At 42.3% G+C, this 23,154-nt stretch overlaps 1 protein-coding gene across 1 annotated transcript; it reads right to left on the bottom strand.

The window, feature by feature from the left end:
- Nucleotides 1-1,948: 1,948 nt before the first annotated feature.
- LOC120059725 (homeobox protein EMX1-like) lies at nt 1,949-13,857 on the bottom strand. The gene is made up of 3 exons (XM_039008780.1): nt 13,512-13,857; nt 9,677-9,861; nt 1,949-2,107 (listed from the first exon to the last, which is right to left on the bottom strand). The coding sequence occupies exons 1-3, from the start codon at nt 13,855-13,857 to the stop codon at nt 1,949-1,951; spliced, it is 690 nt and encodes a 229-aa protein (XP_038864708.1).
- Between the last annotated feature and the right edge of the window lie 9,297 nt (nt 13,858-23,154).

A 23,154-nucleotide genomic window follows, 5' to 3' on the forward strand; every position in this document is an offset into this window, starting at 1 on the left:
TGAGATCATTATGTAGGGTGGAACACCACCTACATAGATCAGACATGAGATCATTATGTAGGGTGGAACACCACCTACATAGATCAGACATGAGATCATTATGTAGGGTGGAACACCACCTACATAGATCAGACATGAGATCATTATGTAGGGTGGAACACCACCTACATAGATCAGACATGAGATCATTATGTAGGGTGGAACACCACCTACATAGATCAGACATGAGATCATTATGTAGGGTGGAACACCACCTACATAGATCAGACATGAGATCATTATGTAGGATGGAACACCACCTACATAGATCAGACATGAGATCATTATGTAGGATGGAACACCAACTACATAGATCAGACATGAGATCATTATGTAGGGTGGAACACCACCTACATAGATCAGACATGAGATCATTATGTAGGATGGAACACCACCTACATAGATCAGACATGAGATCATTATGTAGGATGGAACACCACCTACATAGATCAGACATGAGATCATTATGTAGGATGGAACACCAACTACATAGATCAGAGAAGCTGTAGGATGGAACACCACCTACATAGATCAGACATGAGATCATTATGTAGGGTGGAACACCACCTACATAGATCAGACATGAGATCATTATGTAGGATGGAACACCACCTACATAGATCAGACATGAGATCATTATGTAGGATGGAACACCAACTACATAGATCAGACATGAGATCATTATGTAGGGTGGAACACCACCTACATAGATCAGACATGAGATCATTATGTAGGATGGAACACCACCTACATAGATCAGACATGAGATCATTATGTAGGATGGAACACCACCTACATAGATCAGACATGAGATCATTATGTAGGATGGAACACCACCTACATAGATCAGACATGAGATCATTATGTAGGATGGAACACCAACTACATAGATCAGACATGAGATCATTATGTAGAATGGAACACCACCTACGTAGATCAGACATGAGATCATTATGTAGGATGGAACACCACCTACATAGATCAGACATGAGATCATTATGTAGGATGGAACACCAACTACATAGATCAGACATGAGATCATTATGTAGGGTGGAACACCACCTACATAGATCAGAGAAGCTGTAGGATGGAACACCACCTACATAGATCAGACATGAGATCATTATGTAGGGTGGAACACCAACTACATAGATCAGACATGAGATCATTATGTAGGATGGAACACCAACTACATAGATCAGACATGAGATCATTATGTAGGATGGAACACCACCTACATAGATCAGACATGAGATCATTATGTAGGATGGAACACCAACTACATAGATCAGACATGAGATCATTATGTAGAATGGAACACCACCTACGTAGATCAGACATGAGATCATTATGTAGGATGGAACACCACCTACATAGATCAGACATGAGATCATTATGTAGGATGGAACACCAACTACATAGATCAGACATGAGATCATTATGTAGGATGGAACACCACCTACATAGATCAGACATGAGATCATTATGTAGGGTGGAACACCACCTACATAGATCAGACATGAGATCATTATGTAGGGTGGAACACCACCTACATAGATCAGACATGAGATCATTATGTAGGATGGAACACCAACTACATAGATCAGACATGAGATCATTATGTAGAATGGAACACCACCTACGTAGATCAGACATGAGATCATTATGTAGGATGGAACACCACCTACATAGATCAGACATGAGATCATTATGTAGGATGGAACACCACCTACATAGATCAGACATAAAATTCTGTTTTTCTTGTAACATGTCATTATACTTCATAACTTTACATAATAACTAGCGTTTACGTTGGTCCTCTTGTGTTCCAAAAGGGGACACAGGCCAGGGTTTAAGGGGGGGGTAAAGGGGCGTCCAGGGGGTAGGGCATAGGGCCAGGGTTGGGGTCTTAGTCCAGTCCGACGTCGATGTCCTCGGAGATGCCCTGCTTAGTGAGAAGCCTCCATCTGTTGATGTGGTGGTTTCCTTTCTTCTTCTGGTGACAGTCAGGCCCCTCCATCTTCTGTCTCTTGTACTTTGTCCTCCTGTTCTGGAACCACACCTTCACCTGGGGAGGAAAACAGGGACATTAGAGACATCTATGTTCTGGAACCATACCTTCACCTGGGGAGGAAGACAGAGACATCTATGTTCTGGAACCATACTTTGTCTTCCTCCCCAGGTGAAAGTATGGTTCCAGAACATAGATGTCTCTGTCTTCCTCCCCAGGTGAGAGACATCTATGTTCTGGAACCATACTTTCACCTGGGGAGGAAGACAGAGACATCTATGTTCTGGAACCATACCTTCACCTGGGGAGGAAGACAGAGACATCTATGTTCTGGAACCATACCTTCACCTGGGGAGGAAGACAGAGACATTAGAGACATCTATGTTCTGGAACCATACCTTCACCTGGGGAGGAAGACAGAGACATTAGAGACATCTATGTTCTGGAACCATACCTTCACCTGGGGAGGAAGACAGGGACATTAGAGACATCTATGTTCTGGACCCATACCTTCACCTGGGGAGGAAGACGGAGAAGGTTGTATTTTATTGGACGGTTTCCTCGGGCTAGGGGGCAGTATTTGGAAGTTTTGATGAATGAGGTGCCAAAAGTAAACTGCCTGTTACTCAGGCCCAGAAGCTCATGCTCTCACTTCATTCTGAAGTATTAGTCGTCATACAAGCAACACTCAACCCTGACAAGTTTACAAGCAACACCCAACCCTGACAAGTTTACAAGCAACACCCAACACTGACAAGTTTACAAGCAACACTCAACCCTGACAAGTTTACAAGGAACACCCAACCCTGACAAGTTTATAAGCAACACTCAACCCTGACAAGTTTACAAGCAACACTCAACCCTGACAAGTTTACAAGCAACACCCAACCCTGACAAGTTTACAAGCAACACTCAACCTTGACAAGTTTACAAGCAACACTCAACCCTAACAAGTTTACAAGCAACACTCAACCCTGACAAGTTTACAAGCAACACTCAACCCTGACAAGTTTACAAGCAACACTCAACCCTAACAAGTTTACAAGAAACACCCAACCCTAACAAGTTTACAAGCAACACTCAACCCTGACAAGTTTACAAGCAACACTCAACCCTGACAAGTTTACAAGCAACACTCAACCCTAACAAGTTTACAAGCAACACTCAACCCTGACAAGTTTACAAGCAACACTCAACCCTGACAAGTTTACAAGCAACACTCAACCCTGACAAGTTTACAAGCAACACTCAACCCTGACAAGTTTACAAGCAACACTCAACCCTGACAAGTTTACAAGCAACACCCAACCCTGACAAGTTTACAAGCAACACCCAACCCTGACAAGTTTACAAGCAACACCCAACCCTGACAAGTTTACAAGCAACACTCAACCCTGACAAGTTTACAAGCAACACTCAACCCTGACAAGTTTACAAGCAACACCCAACCCTGACAAGTTTACAAGCAACACCCAACCCTGACAAGTTTACAAGCAACACCCAACCCTGACAAGTTTACAAGCAACACTCAACCCTGACAAGTTTACAAGCAACACTCAACCCTGACAAGTTTACAAGCAACACTCATGTTGTAATTAGGATCCTATTGATGTGAGTGCAGATTCCTTTCACCGTGATATCCTCACAAAGTTAGGTTGCTTGCAGTTAAGCCATACTTAACCATTAATGAATAGGAAATTATTAGGTTTTTTGCGTTCAACAACCATATACTATTTCAACAACAATATTTCTTAGATGACAGCCCTATTCGTCCTTTATTGCTATAGTGGCCTGTTAGATTCTCCTAATAATAAATCCTTTGGTGAAACCAAATGATTAACTTGACATTGTGATACTCTTCCACTGTTCACTAGAGAGCTGTCGCTAGGATGCTGTCGCTAGGGATCTGTCGCTCGTTTTTCAGGATAGGATTTATTATTAGGAGAATCTACTGTTTATACAGTGCATTTGGAAAGTATTCAGACCCCTTGACTTTTTCCACATTTAGTTACATTACAGCCTTATTCTAAAATGTATGTTTTTTTATTCATTCATCAATCTCAACACAATACAGAAAAACAGATTTTAGAAAAATGTTTGTAAATGTATTAACATTTTTAAAACAGATATCACATTTACATAAGTATTCAGACCCTTTACTCAGTACTTTGTTGAAGCACCTTTGGCAGCGATTACAGCCTCAGGTCTTCTTGGGTATGACGCTACAAGCTTGGCACACCTGTATTTGGGGAGTTTCTCCCATTCTTCTCTGCAGATCCTCTCAAGCTCTGTCAGGTTGGATGGGGAGCGTCGCTGCACAGATATTTTCAGGTCTCTCCAGGGATGTCCGATCAGGTTCAAGTCCGGGCTCTGGCTGGGCCACTCAAGGACATTCAGAGACTTGTCCCGAACATATTCCTGCGTTGTCTTGGCTGTGCGCTTAGGGTCGTTGTCCTGTTGGAAGGTGAACCTTCACCCCAGTCTGAGGTACTGTGCGCTCTGGAGCAGGTTTTCATCAAGGATCTCTCTGTACCCTGCTCCATTCATCTTTCCCTCGATCCTAACTAGTCTCCCTGTCCCTGCCGCTGAAAAACATCCCCACAGCATGATGCTGCCACCACCATGCTTCACCGTAGCGATGGTGCCAGGTTTCCTCCAGATGTAACGCTTGGCATTCAGGCCAAAGAGTTCAATCTTGGTTTCATCAGACCAGAGTAAAGTGTCTGAATACTTATGTAAATTTGATATTTCAGTTTTTTATGTTTAATAAATGTGCAAAAAAATCAGTTTTTGCTTTGTCATTATGGGGAATTGTGTGTAGATTGATAAGGGAAAAATGACTTAATCAATTTTAGAGTAAGGTTGTAATGTAAGAAAATGAGGAAAAAGTCAAGGGGTCTGAATACTTCCCGAATGCAGTGTACGTGTCACTATTTCACTGTAGACTATATGTGTCACTATTTCACTGTAGACTATATGTGTCACTATTTCACTGTAGACTATATGTGTCACTATTTCACTGTAGACTATATGTGTCACTATTTCACTGTAGACTATATGTGTCACTATTTCACTGGAGACTATGTGTCACTATTTCACTGTAGACTATATGTGTCACTATTTCACTGGAGACTATGTGTCACTATTTCACTGGAGACTATATGTGTCACTATTTCACGTACATTGATGCTTTGTGCTGTAACTAAAAATTAGATATATATTTTTTGTTCAGACGGCTAGATTAGCAGGCTAGATTAACAAACTAAACTCAGCAAAAGAAGAAACGTCCTCTCACTGTCAACTGCGTATATTTTCAGCAAACTTAACACGTGTAAATATTTGTATGAACATAACAAGATTCAACAACTGAGACATAAACTGAACAAGTTCAACAGACATGTGACTAACAGAAATGGAATAATGTTGCATTAAAATGCAATAAATGCAATAATACCTGAACAAAGGGGGGTCAAAATCAAAAGTAACAGTCAGTATCTGGTGTGGCCACCAGCTGCATTAAGTACTGCAGTGCATCTCCTCCTCATGGACTGCACCAGATTTGACAGTTCTTGCTGTGAGATGTTAACCCACTCTTCCACCAAGGCACCTGCAAGTTCCCGGACATTTCTGGGGGGAATGGCCCTAGCCCTCACCCTCCGATCCAACAGGTCCCAGACGTGCTCAATGGGATTGAGATCCGGGTTCTTCGCTGGCCATGGCAGAACACTGACATTCCTGTCTTGCAGGAAATCACGCACAGAACAAGCAGTATGGCTGGTGGCATTGTCATGTTGGAGGGTCATGTCAGGATGAGCCTGCAGGAAGGGTACCACATGAGGGAAGAGGATGTCTTCCCTGTAACGCACAGCGTTGAGATTGCCTGCAATGACAACAAGCTCAGTCCGATGATGCTGTGACACACCGCCCCAGACCATGAAGGACACTCCACCTCCAAATCGATCCCGCTCCAGAGTACAGGCCTCGGTGTAACACTCATTCCTAAACGCAAATCCGACCATCACCCCTGGAGAGACAAAACCGCCACTCGTCAGTGAAGAGCACTTTTTGCCAGGCCTGCCTGGTCCTACGACGGTGGGTTTTTGCCCATTGGCAATGTTGTTGCCGGTGATGTCTGGTGAGGACCTGCCTTACAACAGGCCTACAAGCCCTCAGTCCAGCCTCTCTCAGCCTATTGCGGACAGTCTGAGCACTGATGGAGAGATTGTGTGTTCCTTGTGTAACTCAGGCAGTTGTTCTTGCCATCCTGTACCTGTCCCGCAGATGTGATGTTCGGATGTACCGATCCTGTGCAGGTGTTGTTACATGTGGTCTGCCACTGCGAGGATGATCAGCTGTCCGTCCTGTCTCCCTGTAGCGCTGTCTTAGGCGTCTCACAGTACGGACATTGCAATTTATTGCCCTGGCCACATCTGCAGTCCTCATGCCTCCTTGCAGCATGCCTAAGGCACGTTCATGCAGATGAGCAGGGACCCTGGGCATCTTTCTTTTGGTGTTTTCATAACTGTGACCTTAATTGCCTACCGTCTGTAAGCTGTTAGTGTCTTAACGACCGTTCCACAGGTGCATGTTCATTAATTGTTTATGGTTCATTGAACAAGCATGGGAAAGAGTGTTTAAACCCTTTACAATGAAGATCTGTGAAGTTATTTTGATTTTTACGAATTATCTTTGAAAGACACCATCCCGAAAAAGGGACATTTCTTTTTTTGCTGAGTTTAGAATAAAAACTATTGTTCCAATGAAAACGCTTTAGAAGTGGAAATCACAGGCGTACAAGCCCTTTTACCTGTCCCTTTACCTGTCCCTTTACCTGTCCCTTTTACCTGTCCCTTTTACCTGTCCCTTACCTGTCCCTTACCTGTCCTTTTACCTGTCCCTTTACCTGTCCCTTTACCTGTCCCTTTACCTGTCCCTTTACCTGTCCCTTTACCTGTCCCTTTACCTGTCCCTTTTACCTGTCCCTTTAACCTGTCCCTTTACCTGTCCCTTTACCTGTCCCTTTTACCTGTCCCTTTTACCTGTCCCTTTTACCTGTCCCTTTTACCTGTCCCCTTACCTGTCCCTTTTACCTGTCCCTTTTACCTGATTATGATTTAGTAAAATGATTCACTGAGCTTGACAATAAACTGTAATAGTCCAATTTTGTATCATAGGCCCGATCGCTAACAGTTGGCTAATTTCAACATAAAAATATGTGTCAATATTTGTCCTATGTAGGCTTGCAAGAAAAAGCGAATGTTTTTCAGTAGACCTAATAATGAATACGCCTAATGTTTTCAATAGCCTAATAATAATAATATTAAACCCATATACGAATTATAATTGAATATTAAAAATAATAATGTTAGTAGTATTTAAAATAATGTGAATGAAGCCTGTTTAAAACGCCATGCAACAGAACGCCATGCAACAGAACGCCAGGCAACACAACGCCAGGCAACAGAACGCCAGGCAACAGAACGCCATGCAACAGAACGCCAGGCAACACAACGCCAGGCAACACAACGCCATGCAACACAACGCCATGCAACACAACGCCAGGCAACACAACGCCATGCAACACAACGCCAGGCAACACAACGCCATGCAACACAACGCCATGCAACACAACGCCATGCAACACAACGCCATGCAACACAACGCCATGCAACACAACGCCATGCAACACAACGCCAGGCAACACAACGCCAGGCAACACAACGTCATGCAACACAACGCCAGGCAACAGAACGCCAGGCAACACAACGCCATGCAACACAACGCCATGCAACACAACGCCATGCAACACAACGCCATGCAACACAACGCCAGGCAACACAACGCCATGCAACACAACGCCAGGCAACACAACGCCATGCAACACAACGCCATGCAACACAACGCCATGCAACACAACGCCATGCAACACAACGCCATGCAACACAACGCCATGCAACACAACGCCAGGCAACACAACGTCATGCAACACAACGCCATGCAACACAACGTCATGCAACACAACGCCAGGCAACACAACGTCATGCAACACAACGCCATGCAACACAACGCCATGCAACACAACGCCATGCAACACAACGCCAGGCAACACAACGTCATGCAACCATGCAACACAACGCCATGCAACACAACGTCATGCAACACGTCATGCAACACAACGCCAGGCAACAGAACGCCATGCAACACGTCATGCAACACAACGCCATGCAACACAACGCCAGGCAACAGAACGCCATGCAACACGTCATGCAACACAACGCCATGCAACACAACGCCATGCAACACAACGCCATGCAACCATGCAACACAACGCCATGCAACACAACGTCATGCAACACGTCATGCAACACAACGCCATGCAACACAACGCCATGCAACACAACGTCATGCAACACGTCATGCAACACAACGCCATGCAACACAACGTCATGCAACACGTCATGCAACACAACGCCATGCAACACAACGCCATGCAACAGAACGCCATGCAACACAACGTCATGCAACACGTCATGCAACACAACGCCATGCAACACAACGTCATGCAACACGTCATGCAACACAACGCCATGCAACACAACGCCATGCAACAGAACGTCATGCAACACAACGCCATGCAACACAACGCCATGCAACACAACGCCATGCAACCATGCAACACAACGTCATGCAACACAACGCCATGCAACACAACGCCATGCAACCATGCAACACAACGCCATGCAACACAACGCCAGGCAACACAACGCCATGCAACACAACGCCATGCAACACAACGCCATGCAACAGAACGCCATGCAACACAACGCCATGCAACCATACAACACAACGCCATGCAACACAACGCCAGGCAACACAACGCCATGCAACACAACGCCATGCAACACAACGCCATGCAACCATGCAACACAACGCCATGCAACACAACGCCATGCAGCACAACGCCATGCAACACAACGCCATGCAACACAACGCCATGCAACCATGCAACACAACGCCATGCAACACAACGCCAGGCAACACAACGCCATGCAACACAAGGCCATGCAACACAACGCCATGCAACACAACGCCATGCAACCATACAACACAACGCCATGCAACACAACGCCAGGCAACACAACGCCATGCAACACAACGCCATGCAACACAACGCCATGCAACCATGCAACACAACGCCATGCAACACAACGCCATGCAGCACAACGCCATGCAACACAACGCCATGCAACACAACGCCATGCAACCATGCAACACAACGCCATGCAACACAACGCCAGGCAACACAACGCCATGCAACACAAGGCCATGCAACACAACGCCATGCAACACAACGCCATGCAACACAACGCCATGCAACAGAACGATAAAGGGTCCCATCACTCGTATTTTGAAAAAACATACAATCATATTCTTTATTTACAACAAGTTTAATTAAAAGTTAGTCAAGATATTTTATTTCAATTAAGAAGCGTGCCTCCTGACATGAATTTATCAACTCCGAATGAGTTTGGGCTGGAATTTATTTTAATGAATTTATATAGGCCTATTCCTGAACTGTGTGTCATATACATATTTCATATAGGGTATTTTAGTAGCGTATCTCACCTGTGTTTCAGACAGACTCAGACTGTTGGACAGCTGTTTCCTCTCAGCTCCTACTACGTAATGATTATTCTCGAACGCCCGCTCAAGCCGCAAGAGCTGCGACCTGGAGAAGGCGGTGCGGATGCGCTTGGGTTTTCGGGCGAATGGGCGGTGGAGGAGCAGGCTTTCTTGAGAAACATCGTTTCCTGGGGGCAGAGAGAGAGGGGGTTTCCACTAGTTACCACATCCACAAAGTCAAAAATTGGCTATATCGTTTATGTGGCTGTGGTAACTAGTGATGACCGAGACGGAGAGAGAGGGAGAATCACACTGTGGTTTAGATTGAGTGATTTTGGTGTTTAGCATTCTTTTTAATGCTCTTACTGTTGAATGTAATTACCTGTACATCGTTACAACACTGTATATATACATAATATGACATTTGTAATGTCTTTATTCCTTTGGAACTTCTGTGAGTGTAATGTTTACTGTTCATTTTTATTGTTTATTTCACTTTTGTATATTACCTCACTTGCTTTGGTAATGTTAACATGTTTCCCATGCCAATAAAGCCCCTTGAATTGAATTGATTGACGCAATTAGAACACATAGCAACACCAGGAGCGTTTTGCTCTGCAATGAGGCGGAAACGAACACGGCACAAGGCAGAGAGGGATCCCGTGCTTCTACACCTGCATTGCTTGCTGTTTGGGGTTTTAGGCTGGGTTTCTGTACAGCACTTTGAGATATCAGCTGATGTAAGATGGGCTATATAAATACATTTGATTTGATTTGATCTTAGACTAATTCAAATTATTATTTGCCCTTTTGGTTTGAGGTTAGTTTCTAAACTCTTTATGTAGTTTGAAGTAGTCTATGAAGACTTTATACAACTCTTCTGCATGTGCTGAGTCCATATCGACCTAGGGCTCAATTTAAACTGTCAATTTGATATCGTTCCAAATAGGACTGTGTGACAAATATTTTTCATAATTTAACAATATTATTAGTCTACTTTATATTGAGAATAATGACATTAATCTTTCATCATAAATTAAAATTAGGCCAATACGTTAAATTATTATAAACATATTAAATTAGTCGAGTCTATTTAAAAGTGTTTGTTTTTTACAACCTAAAGAAATCTGGCTAGATTCTGAAACAAAATTCTGGTTTGAACGTTTGGGAAAAAAATAATTACGATTTTCGCACTCACTCAGAAAAGATAGTGGTTTGGTTTGGATAAATTCGCAGTGGGGTTGACCGCGTAACAAAGACAATATTTCCTTTACAGATTGCCTTGTGGCCCGGTGTGTGCCGGGAAACCTTTCCAGCCGTGGGGAAATAGACCGGTTTAGGTTTGCGCTTCATCAATCTGGACCCTAGTAGCCTAAACTTTGAATAAAAACGACAGACTCCTACATATTCTATCATAGCCTAATCACATTTAATTGGATTAGGCTATAATACATGTATAATGTTATACAAATACACTAATATCAACATTGTAATGCAAACTGAAGTTTCTGAGACGCCATCACATTTTCCAAATGGAGTGATGTTAATGTTTAGCATTACTTGTTAATGCTCTTAATGTTGAATGTAATTACCTGTCACCATAATGGAATATTTGCTCTGCTTATAACTGATATTTGATGCACCACAAATGCACGCCAAAACGTGTGCCGAAACGAGGTAACAGGAGATGAGACGGTCAATAACACAATTTACCTTCACTTTGTCATGTCGAGTTCCCTATTATTACTCATCAGCAATTTGATGTGTTCTGCAGACTGAACAAATATTGCTTGTTTCGTTTTTAAAGTTTGATTACATTATAAAGCGTGAAGCGGAGCTAAAGGCGCGTTGGTCCCATGTAGGCCACTTTAGGACCAGACGGTGCATTCGGAAAGTATTCAGACCCCTTGACTTTTTCCACATTTTATTACATTACAGCCTTATTCTAAAACGGATTACATCGGGGGTTTTCCTGATCAATCTACACACAATATCCCATAATGACAAAACATTTCACAAAACAGTTTTTGCTTTGTCATTATGGGCTATTGTGTGTAGATTGCCCAGGGAAAAAAATATTTAATCCATTTTAGAATAAGGCTGTAACAAAATGTTGAAAAAGTAAAGGGGTCTGAATACTTTCCGAATGCCCTGTATGAACCGCTTAAGGACCATATAGGCCCCAATATCTACATTGAATATAACTTTGACAGTATACATATTAATAATAATACCACAACCTTATCGTTCCATACCTCTTATTTTTCCTGTTGTAACAGTTTATTTGTTAATTTGTTGCTAGTGTGACAATAGAGGCTGAAATGGCTGAAGGCAAGGAGTTCAACTAGCAACATAAACATCCCCACTATCTGATTGACGCTTTCCCTTTACCAAAGTGTAGCCAAGGGGGAAAATGGAACGTGGGAATGTTTTTCATAAGTACTCTATCTCATATCCACTCTAGTGGAAATGTTTTTCATAAGTACTCTATCTCATATCCACTCTAGTGGAAATGTTTTTCATACGTACTCTATCTCATATCCACTCTAGTGGAAATGTTTTTCATACGTACTCTATCTCATATCCACTCTAGTGGAAATGTTTTTCATACGTACTCTATCTCATATCCACTCTAGTGGAAATGTTTTTCATACGTACTCTATCTCATATCCACTCTAGTGGAAATGTTTTTCATAAGTACTCTATCTCATATCCACTCTAGTGGAAATGTTTTTCATAAGTACTCTATCTCATATCCACTCTAGTGGAAATGTTTTTCATAAGTACTCTATCTCATATCCACTCTAGTGGAAATGTTTTTCATAAGTACTCTATCTCATATCCACTCTAGTGGAAATGTTTTTCATAAGTACTCTATCTCATATCCACTCTAGTGGAAATGTTTTTCATAAGTACTCTATCTCATATCCACTCTAGTGGAAATGTTTTTCATAAGTACTCTATCTCATATCCACTCTAGTGGAAATGTTTTTCATAAGTACTCTATCTCATATCCACTCTAGTGGAAATGTTTTTCATAAGTACTCTATCTCATATCCACTCTAGTGGAAATGTTTTTCATAAGTACTCTATCTCATATCCACTCTAGTGGAAATGTTTTTCATAAGTACTCTATCTCATATCCACTCTAGTGGAAATGTTTTTCATAAGTACTCTATCTCATATCCACTCTAGTGGAAATGTTTTTCATAAGTACTCTATCTCATATCCACTCTAGTGGAAATGTTTTTCATAAGTACTCTATCTCATATCCACTCTAGTGGAAATGTTTTTCATAAGTACTCTATCTCATATCCACTCTAGTGGAAATGTTTTTCATAAGTACTCTATCTCATATCCACTCTAGTGGAAATGTTTTTCATAAGTACTCTATCTCATATCCACTCTAGGTATTGTTTATGTTCACCTGTGGCTGAAAAACAGTTGAGTTATAAAGCCATAGTCCCATAACACCACAATCATTTTGTAATAAAGACAAACATTAACTGATGATTAACATACATGAAAATGAATGATTAACCCCGCCATTATTGCAGCCTAATTGTTGTCAATCATTAGTCTGTTAAATTGACATCTCTGCATTGTAGGTCACAGTTTAGTCCTTATTGTCAAAAGTACAAGCAAACCAGCCAGAGGCATTCATTTATCCATTAACCCGGAACTTGATTTGCTTGACATTAGCTATAATTATTGATAGGCCTAAGTATTAAGACTGAGAAATGATTCAATGTAATTTTAACACACACACACACACACACACACACACACACACACACACACACACACACTCTCTCTCTCTCTCTTTCCAATCCTTTACCTTGAAATCTGTATCCGAAGAACCTGTTTCGTAAATCCCATGGGTAGAAGTTGAGTGGGTCTCGGTGTTCCGTCCCAAAGAAGTGTGCAGTGTGTTGTAGGTGGCACCCTCCTAGCTGGTGGGGGTTCATGGTCAGCCCGGGGTGGTTGACCGACTCAGGGAACACCAGCTCCGGGTTCTGATACAGAGATCTGCCGGTGGGACTCTGGTACCCGTTCATGAAAGCGTCAGTGGGGTTAGAATAAGTCAGGGCCGTCGGTTGGATGAGATCTTCCGTGGTTTGAGGGTTTTCTTTGGCCACCAATGATTCTATCATAAAACAACGTTTATTCACCGACGAAAACATCTTCCTCACGTCAGGTAGTGAAATCCAGAATAAAACAGAATCTTGTAAATTCCTGTTTGTTCCAGTCAAAACGGTTCCCTCAAAAAGTCATAGTGAGCATCAACGGTTACGGTAGAGCCCCCCGAACCGAGGTTCTGGGCGGGAACCTCGAGCACCTTGCGTTAGGGAGGTGAGATCCATGCACGCGCACCGGGAGGAAACGAGGACAAATCAACGTTCTGGAACCCGGAGGACTGAGATGTGCGCAAGCGCAGCAATGCTATTATAGATTGCGCTGATTGGAAGAGTACACCTGCCAATGAGTTCTCTCATGTACCTGGCGTGCGGATTTAGCAGAAGCAGGAATAGAGTTGGAGACGACGTGCAGAAAGTCATATAGCTACAATAGCTTCATATGAAACCAAATAGCCTAGTCGTGTTTTCTCGGCTGATTTTTGGGCTCATTCTGCAAAGATAACTCTGGTAAAAACATTCAGGTTGAATATCCACTCACATTTCTTGTCCTGAATATAGCCTATCACACCAAATGAATGTATAATGAAACCAGTGCTGTTTAGCCTACACGTTTGAGGATGACAGTACTTTATCCATTAAAGCGTAGCCTATAATATCAATAATATGCTTATTAAAAATATGTCAAAGCTTCTATGACATAGTATTTCTGGTGCTCCATCCTGACGTGTCTAGGTTTCCTCCTGTCTCCTCAGACCTTTAGGTGTCCTCCTGTCTCCTCAGACCTCTAGGTGTCCTCCTGTCTCCTCAGACCTCTAGGTTTCCTCCTGTCTCATCAGACCTCTAGGTTTCCTCCTGTCTCATCAGACCTCTAGGTTTCCTCCTGTCTCATCAGACCTCTAGGTGTCCTCCTGTCTCCTCAGACCTCTAGGTTTCCTCCTGTCTCCTCAGACCTCTAGGTGTCCTCCTGTCTCCTCAGACCTCTAGGTTTCCTCCTGTCTCCTCAGACCTCTAGGTTTCCTCCTGTCTCCTCAGACCCTTCCCCACGCCAAGACCGCTGACAGGGAACGCCTGTGGTTTCTGAAGAGATATCTGTCAACGTGATGTTCCCATCTTGTTGTGAGGTTGTTATTACTTCTAATTACTATGACTGTATGTTGTTATTACTTCTAATTACTATGACTGTATGTTGTTATTACTACTAATTACTATGACTGTATGTTGTTATTACTTCTAATTACTATGACTGTATGTTGTTAGTACTTCTAATTACTATGACTGTATGTTGTTATTACTACTAATTACTATGACTGTATGTTGTTATTACTTCTAATTACTATGACTGTATGTTGTTAGTACTTCTAATTACTATGACTGTATGTTGTTATTACTTCTAATTACTATGACTGTATGTTGTTAGTACTTCTAATTACTATGACTGTATGTTGTTATTACCACTAATTACTATGACTGTATGTTGTTATTACCACTAATTACTATGACTGTATGTTGTTATTACCACTAATTACTATGACTGTATGTTGTTATTACTTCTAATTACTATGACTGTATGTTGTTATTACCACTAATTACTATGACTGTATGTTGTTATTACCACTAATTACTATGACTGTATGTTGTTATTACCACTAATTACTATGACTGTATGTTGTTATTACTTCTAATTACTATGACTGTATGTTGTTAGTACTTCTAATTACTATGACTGTATGTTGTTAGTACTTCTAATTACTATGACTGTATGTTGTTATTACTTCTAATTACTATGACTGTATGTTGTTATTACTTCTAATTACTATGACTGTATGTTGTTATTACTTCTAATTACTATGACTGTATGTTGTTATTTCTTCTAATTACTATGACTGTATGTTGTTATTACTTCTAATTACTATGACTGTATGTTGTTATTACTACTAATTACTATGACTGTATGTTGTTATTACTACTAATTACTATGACTGTATGTTGTTATTACTTCTAATTACTATGACTGTATGTTGTTATTTCTTCTAATTACTATGACTGTATGTTGTTATTACTTCTAATTACTATGACTGTATGTTTATGTGATATTAGATTCCCTCTCAGTTTTCTAAAGCGGAAACAAGCTTTTAAAATCAGAAGTCCAGGCCCTTGGATAAATTAAGACTCATTTGGAAATCCCAACAGCGTGATAATGAGGCATAATGCAGAAAAGGAAAATATAATCCTCATAGCAGATAGACTGACTATAGCAAGCCTATATTATACATATTCTTTGCAATACGGTACCTCTTATATCGCCAGGCAAGTGTGATCAAACGTACATCCTTTAGTGGGGGGCAGGGCCGAAAAAGGTCGCTAATGACCTGACGAAAATCGAAACCTTGTTTGTTTGGGAATAAAGGTAGGCCTATGAGTGCTTATATCGCCCTCATTCATTTAACAACATTACCTTTCATACGGCTTATATCGCCCTCATTCATTTAACAACATTACCTTTCATACGGCTTATATCGCCCTCATTCATTTAATAACATTACCTTTCATACGGCTTATATCGCCCTCATTCATTTAACAACATTACCTTTCATACGGCTTATATCGCCCTCATTCATTTAACAACATTACCTTTCATGCGGCTTATATCGCCCTCATTAATTTAACAACATTACCTTTCATACGGCTCATATCGCCCTCATTCATTTACATTACCTTTCATACGGCTTATATCGCCCTCATTCATTTACATTACCTTTCATAGGGCTTATATCGCCCTCATTCATTTACATTACCTTTCATACGGCTTATATCGCCCTCATTCATTTACATTACCTTTCATAGGGCTTATATCGCCCTCATTCATTTACATTACCTTTCATAGGGCTTATATCGCCCTCATTCATTTACATTACCTTTCATACGGCTTATATCGCCCTCATTCATTTACATTACCTTTCATGCGGCTTATATCGCCCTCATTCATTTACATTACCTTTCATGCGGCTTATATCGCCCTCATTCATTTACATTACCTTTCATAGGGCTTATATCGCCCTCATTTATTTACAATACCTTTCATAGGGCTTATATCGCCCTCATTCATTTACATTACCTTTCATAGGGCTTATATCGCCCTCATTCATTTACATTACCTTTCATACGGCTTATATCGCCCTCATTCATTTAACAACATTACCTTTCATACGGCTTATATCGCCCTCATTCATTAACATTACCTTTCATAGGGCTTATATCGCCCTCATTCATTTAACAACATTACCTTTCATAGGGCTTATATCGCCCTCATTCATTTACATTACCTTTCATACGGCTTATATCGCCCTCATTCATTTACATTACCTTTCATAGGGCTTATATCGCCCTCATTCATTTACATTACCTTTCATAGGGCTTATATCGCCCTCATTCATTAACATTACCTAATAGCCCAAATAGGTGAATTCTAACCTCCACCGGACAGGTAAGAGTTGATCAAGTAGCGAGTAGGCCTGGATGGTCCGTCATAGGAATATATAGCTGATCTTGAGTTTGAGATTTTTTTAAATTAATAGATCTATAGATAATTACTATAATGTGTTATAATTATCATCATTATATTATAAGTATGAGTAGCTACAGTGTTATTGTGAAACCTCATATTCAACAACGGATAGGCTAATAAGACAATTTTGTAATAAAAAAAAAAAAAGGAACCTAATTTTCACACATTTGTTCCACCCTTTATTGTCGTTATTGCAAGACATGTGCATCTGGTTTAGGCCATTTTATCGCAATGGCATTAACACGTTTATTTCGGGGAGAAAGAAACATCGATTGGCCTACCTTCAGAATATATATATATATATTATAGGGTTATACTTTTATTTGATTTCAGATGGCTATGGTTATTGTGGATGCCAGGGCCCGAATATAGTCAATTAGGCCGTAGATTAACTTGAGATTGTATCGAAATTCAAGCCTCGATGAACTCAGACATGTATACCATGCAGTCAGCGCGGAAGGTTAAAGTGTAGGTTAGGCTACTCTCATAGGGCTTTAATAAGAAACTATATCGCGTCTCGGCTGATAATATATTAACTATTAACTGTTGTTTCAGTGGAGACATTTCAATCACTAATGCCAGTGGCTGTAGTCACAACACACGGAGGTCCGTTAATTACTACAGCTGTTGAGCTCTGGGCTATACGGACTGACAATTTATTGGAATTATGACAATTTATTGGAATTCTGGTCATGAATAATTTCGTAATTTCCCAAGATATGACAGAATTCGCGGGCAGCTTGTGGTGTATTCCTCCAAGGACCTATGTAGCCAATGGGGTTTTTAGCTTTCATGATGTTGCTCTATTAACTTGTAAAGTTAATAAGTGTCCCCCTAAATATGCTCTAATGCTCAGAAAATCATTTACCGATGGAACGATGCTGTAGAACCACATTTCAATTGGCTGTTAAGAGCCTAAATGCTCTTAAACACAGTTTAAAGCCAGACTCGCTAAGTCTCATTAACATAATTTGCGATGATGAAAAATCTAACTGTAGTGGGCCACAAAACAAACCCAAATATCATGTAAACAAACCCAGGCAAGATTTCATAATGTCCTGTATCTGAGAGTGTTCAAGCTGCTGCTGGGCCAGCCACCCTTCCATCCGACCTGGTCTCAGAGCATTTCGTATTATTCTGTATGTAAATCCGAGAACACTCCAGTTGATATGATATGTTACAAATTACAATTCGTATTAAATATAACAAATTTTGTAAAACGTACAATATGTTACGAATTTGGAAAATGGTTGATATGTCACGAAATCGCACAATAAATGAGATGTTGCAAATTCTAGCTAGGTGGCTAACTTTAGGGTCAGGGTTAGGTTCAAGGGTTAAGGTTAGGATTAATGTTAGGTGAAAGGTTAGCTAACATGCTAAGTAGTTGCAAAGTACCTTAAAAGTAGTAAGTCATTGAACAGTTTCTAATTAGCTATAATGCTTAAAGTTGTGATGAGATTCAAACTCGCAACCTTTTGAGTTGCTAGACGTTTCACATTATACGCCCACCCATTTATACCCCCACCCACCCACCCACCCACCCCGACCAACCACCCTTAAGTAACCACCGGTCTTATGTAACCATACCAAACGTAACATATCATACTAAATGGAGTATTTAAGTACAGAATGAAATTCGGAATGCTCTGATACCAGGCTGTTCGATCAGTCAGTATCAGATAGCTTGTGTTCTCATTTAATTGTAGATTACAACAAGCATGTTTTTACTATATTGAGTTACAAGTGGAGTCAGCTATGAACGTTACAGGAGTAAAATGTAATTCTAATTTACATGAACAAGTTCAACAATACAGGCCTCCTACTGCGGTGCAACGTAGCTGAGTTGACAAGTTCAACAATACAGGCCTCCTACTGCGGTGCAACGTAGCTGATTGGACAAGTTCAACAATATAGGCCTCCTACTGCGGTGCAACATAGCTGATTTGACAAGTTCAACAATATAGGCCTCCTACTGCGGTGCAACGTAGCTGATTGGACAAGTTCAACAATATAGGCCTCCTACTGCGGTGCAACGTAGCTGATTGGACAAGTTCAACAATACAGGCCTCCTACTGCGGTGCAACGTAGCTGATTGGACAAGTTCAACAATATAGGCCTCCTACTGCGGTGCAACATAGCTGATTTGACAAGTTCAACAATATAGGCCTCCTACTGCGGTGCAACGTAGCTGATTGGACAAGTTCAACAATATAGGCCTCCTACTGCGGTGCAACGTAGCTGATTGGACAAGTTCAACAATACAGGCCTCCTACTGTGGTGCAACGTAGCTGAGTTGACAAGTTCAACAATACAGGCCTCCTGCTGCGGTTATCTGCACCATTATCTGCATGATCTCTTGCAGTGCAAACACTTGCCTACAAAAGTCACACCTCAAAAGGTTGCAATAGTAAACTCCACACCCAAGAGGAAAACAATTAGCCAGCTAGCAACTCTGGCAAAGTTTGCAAAAGCATGTTTTTTTGGCTGTAGGTTAATCACCCACCTATGCACATTTGCAAGCAAGGACTGTGTGTATCTATCTGTTTTCTAGCCAGCTAAATTAACTAGCTAGCTAGCTACGTTACATGACCAAAAGTATGTGGACAGCTGCTCGTCGTACATCTCATTCCAAAATCATGGGCATTAATATAGAGTTGAATCCCCCTTCGCTGCTATAACAGCCTCCACTCTTCTGGGAAGGCTTTCCACTAGATGTTGGAACATTGCTGCTGTAACAGCCTCCACTCTTCTGGGAAGGCTTTCCACTAGATGTTGGAACATTGCTGCTATAACAGCCTCCACTCTTCTGGGAAGGCTTTCCACTAGATGTTGGAACATTGCTGCTGTAACAGCCTCCACTCTTCTGGGAAGGCTTTCCACTAGATGTTGGAACATTGCCGCTATAACAGCCTCCACTCTTCTGGGAAGGCTTTCCACTAGATGTTGGAACATTGCCGCTATAACAGCCTCCACTCTTCTGGGAAGGCTTTCCACTAGATGTTGGAACATTGCCGCTATAACAGCCTCCACTCTTCTGGGAAGGCTTTCCACTAGATGTTGGAACATTGCTGCTATAACAGCCTCCACTCTTCCGGGAAGGCTTCCCACTAGATGTTGGAACATTGCCGCTATAACAGCCTCCACTCTTCTGGGAAGGCTTTCCACTAGATGTTGGAACATTGCTGCTATAACAGCCTCCACTCTTCTGGGATGGCTTTCCACTAGATGTTGGAACATTGCTGCTATAACAGCCTCCACTCTTCTGGGAAGGCTTTCCACTAGATGTTGGAACATTGCTGCTATAACAGCCTCCACTCTTCTGGGAAGGCTTTCCACTAGATGTTGGAACATTGCTGCTATAACAGCCTCCACTTTTCTGGGATGGCTTTCCACTAGATGTTGGAACATTGCTGCTATAACAGCCTCCACTCTTCTGGGAAGGCTTTCCACTAGATGTTGGAACATTGCTGCTATAACAGCCTCCACTCTTCTGGGAAGGCTTTCCACTAGATGTTGGAACATTGCTGCTATAACAGCCTCCACTCTTCTGGGGAGGCTTTCCACTAGATGTTGGAACATTGCCGCTATAACAGCCTCCACTCTTCTGGGGAGGCTTTCCACTAGATGTTGGAACATTGCCGCTATAACAGCCTCCACTCTTCTGGGAAGGCTTTCCACTAGATGTTGGAACATTACCGCTATAACAGCCTCCACTCTTCTGGGAAGGCTTTCCACTAGATGTTGGAACATTGCTGCTATAACAGCCTCCACTCTTCTGGGAAGGTTTTCCACTAGATGTTGGAACATTGCTGCGGGGACTTGCATCCATTCAGCCACAAGCGTCGGGCACTGATGTTGGGCGATTGTGTCTGGCTACCAGTCGGCATTCCAATTCATCCCAAAGGTGTTCGATGGGGTTGAGGTCAGGGCTCTGTGCAGGCCAGTCAAGTTCTTCCACACCGATCTCGACAAACCATTTCTGTATGGACCTCGTTTTGTGCACAGGGGCATGATCATGCTGAAACAGGAAAGGGCCTTCCCCAAACTGTTGCCACAAAGTTGAAATCACAGAATCATCTAGAATGTCATTGTATGCTGTCGCATTAAGATTTACCTTCCCTGGAACTAAGGGGCCCGAACCATGAAAAACAGCCCCAGACCATTATTCCTCCTCCACCAAACTTTACAGTTGGCACTATGCATTGGAGCAGGTAGCGTTCTCCTGGCATCCGCCAATCCCAGATTCGTCCATCTGACTGCCAGATGGTGAAGCGTGATTCATCATTCCAGAGAACGTGTTTCCACTGCTCCAGAGCTTTACACCACTCCAGCCGACGTGTGGCATTGCGCATGGTGATCTTAGGCTTGTGTGCGGCTGCTCGGCCATGGAAACCCATTTCATGAAGCTCCTGACGAACAGTTATTTTGACTTAGCTTCCAGAAGCAGTTTGGAACTCGGTAGTGAGTGTTGAACCCGAGGACAGACCATTTTTACACGCTCCAGCACTTGGCGGTCCGGTTCTGTGAATTTGTGTGGCCTACCACTTTGTGGTTGAGCCGTTGTTGCTCCTAGACGTTTCCACTTCATAATAACAGCACTTACAGTTGACTGGGGCAGCTCTAGCAGGGCAGGAATTTGACAAACTGACTTGTTGGAAAGGTGACATCCTGTAACAGTACCACATTGAAAGTCACTGAGCTCTTCAGTAAGGCCATTCTACTGACAATGTTTGTCTATGGAGATTGCATGGCTGTGTGCTCGATTTTATACACGGCAGCCCAATCCACTATTTTGAAGGGGTGTCCCCATACCTTTGCAGATATAGTATAGCTTGCTTCACTTACCAGTAGACAGAGTTGGCTTTCGTGATTATTATCCATAATGTCCAGCATACTGCTGGCACCGGTCGTGCTGAGAAGTCTGAAATATGGTCCAATTAGCAAATGTTGCACTAGGAAGATATTCTTAATCGTTTGTTGGAAGAAAATCATTCACAATTCAATTCCAGTTTTCATTCAGAAGCTCAAGCTAGCAACATCAAAGCACCTTTGTAACGACAGACAGACAGGAGGACAGACAGACAGACAGACAGACCCACCGGTGTTTCCTGTCTAACAGACAGACCCACCAGTGTTTCCTGTCTAACAGACAGACCCACCAGTGTTTCCTGTCTAACAGACAGACCCACCAGTGTTTCCTGTCTAACAGACAGACCCACCAGTGTTTCCTGTCTAACAGACAGACCCACCGGTGTTTCCTGTCTAACAGACAGACCCACCGGTGTTTCCTGTCTAACAGACAGACCCACCGGTGTTTCCTGTCTAACAGACAGACCCACCAGTGTTTCCTGTCTAACAGACAGACCCACCGGTGTTTCCTGTCTAACAGACAGACCCACCAGTGTTTCCTGTCTAACAGACAGACCCACCGGTGTTTCCTGTCTAACAGACAGACCCACCAGTGTTTCCTGTCTAACAGACAGACCCACCGGTGTTTCCTGTCTAACAGACAGACCCACCAGTGTTTCCTGTCTAACAGACAGACCCACCAGTGTTTCCTGTGTAACAGACAGACCCACCAGTGTTTCCTGTGTAACAGACAGACCCACCAGTGTTTCCTGTCTAACAGACAGACCCACCAGTGTTTCCTGTCTAACAGACAGACCCACCAGTGTTTCCTGTCTAACAGACAGACCCACCAGTGTTTCCTGTCTAACAGACAGACCCACCAGTGTTTCCTGTCTAACAGACAGACCCACCAGTGTTTCCTGTCT

Source organism: Salvelinus namaycush, chromosome 15 (assembly GCF_016432855.1).
Source record: "Salvelinus namaycush isolate Seneca chromosome 15, SaNama_1.0, whole genome shotgun sequence".
Classification (NCBI taxonomy): Eukaryota; Metazoa; Chordata; class Actinopteri; order Salmoniformes; family Salmonidae; genus Salvelinus; species Salvelinus namaycush.

Coding starts and splice junctions, on each gene's coding strand:
- LOC120059725 (XM_039008780.1), bottom strand. CDS start 13,857: ATGTTTTCGTCGGTGAATAAACGTTGTTTTATGATAGAATCATTGGTG. Junction 9,862..13,511: donor CTTCGGATACAGATTTCAAG/GTAAAGGATTGG, acceptor CTCTGCCCCCAG/GAAACGATGTTTCTCAAGAA. Junction 2,108..9,676: donor TGAGTCTGTCTGAAACACAG/GTGAGATACGCT, acceptor TTTCCTCCCCAG/GTGAAGGTGTGGTTCCAGAA.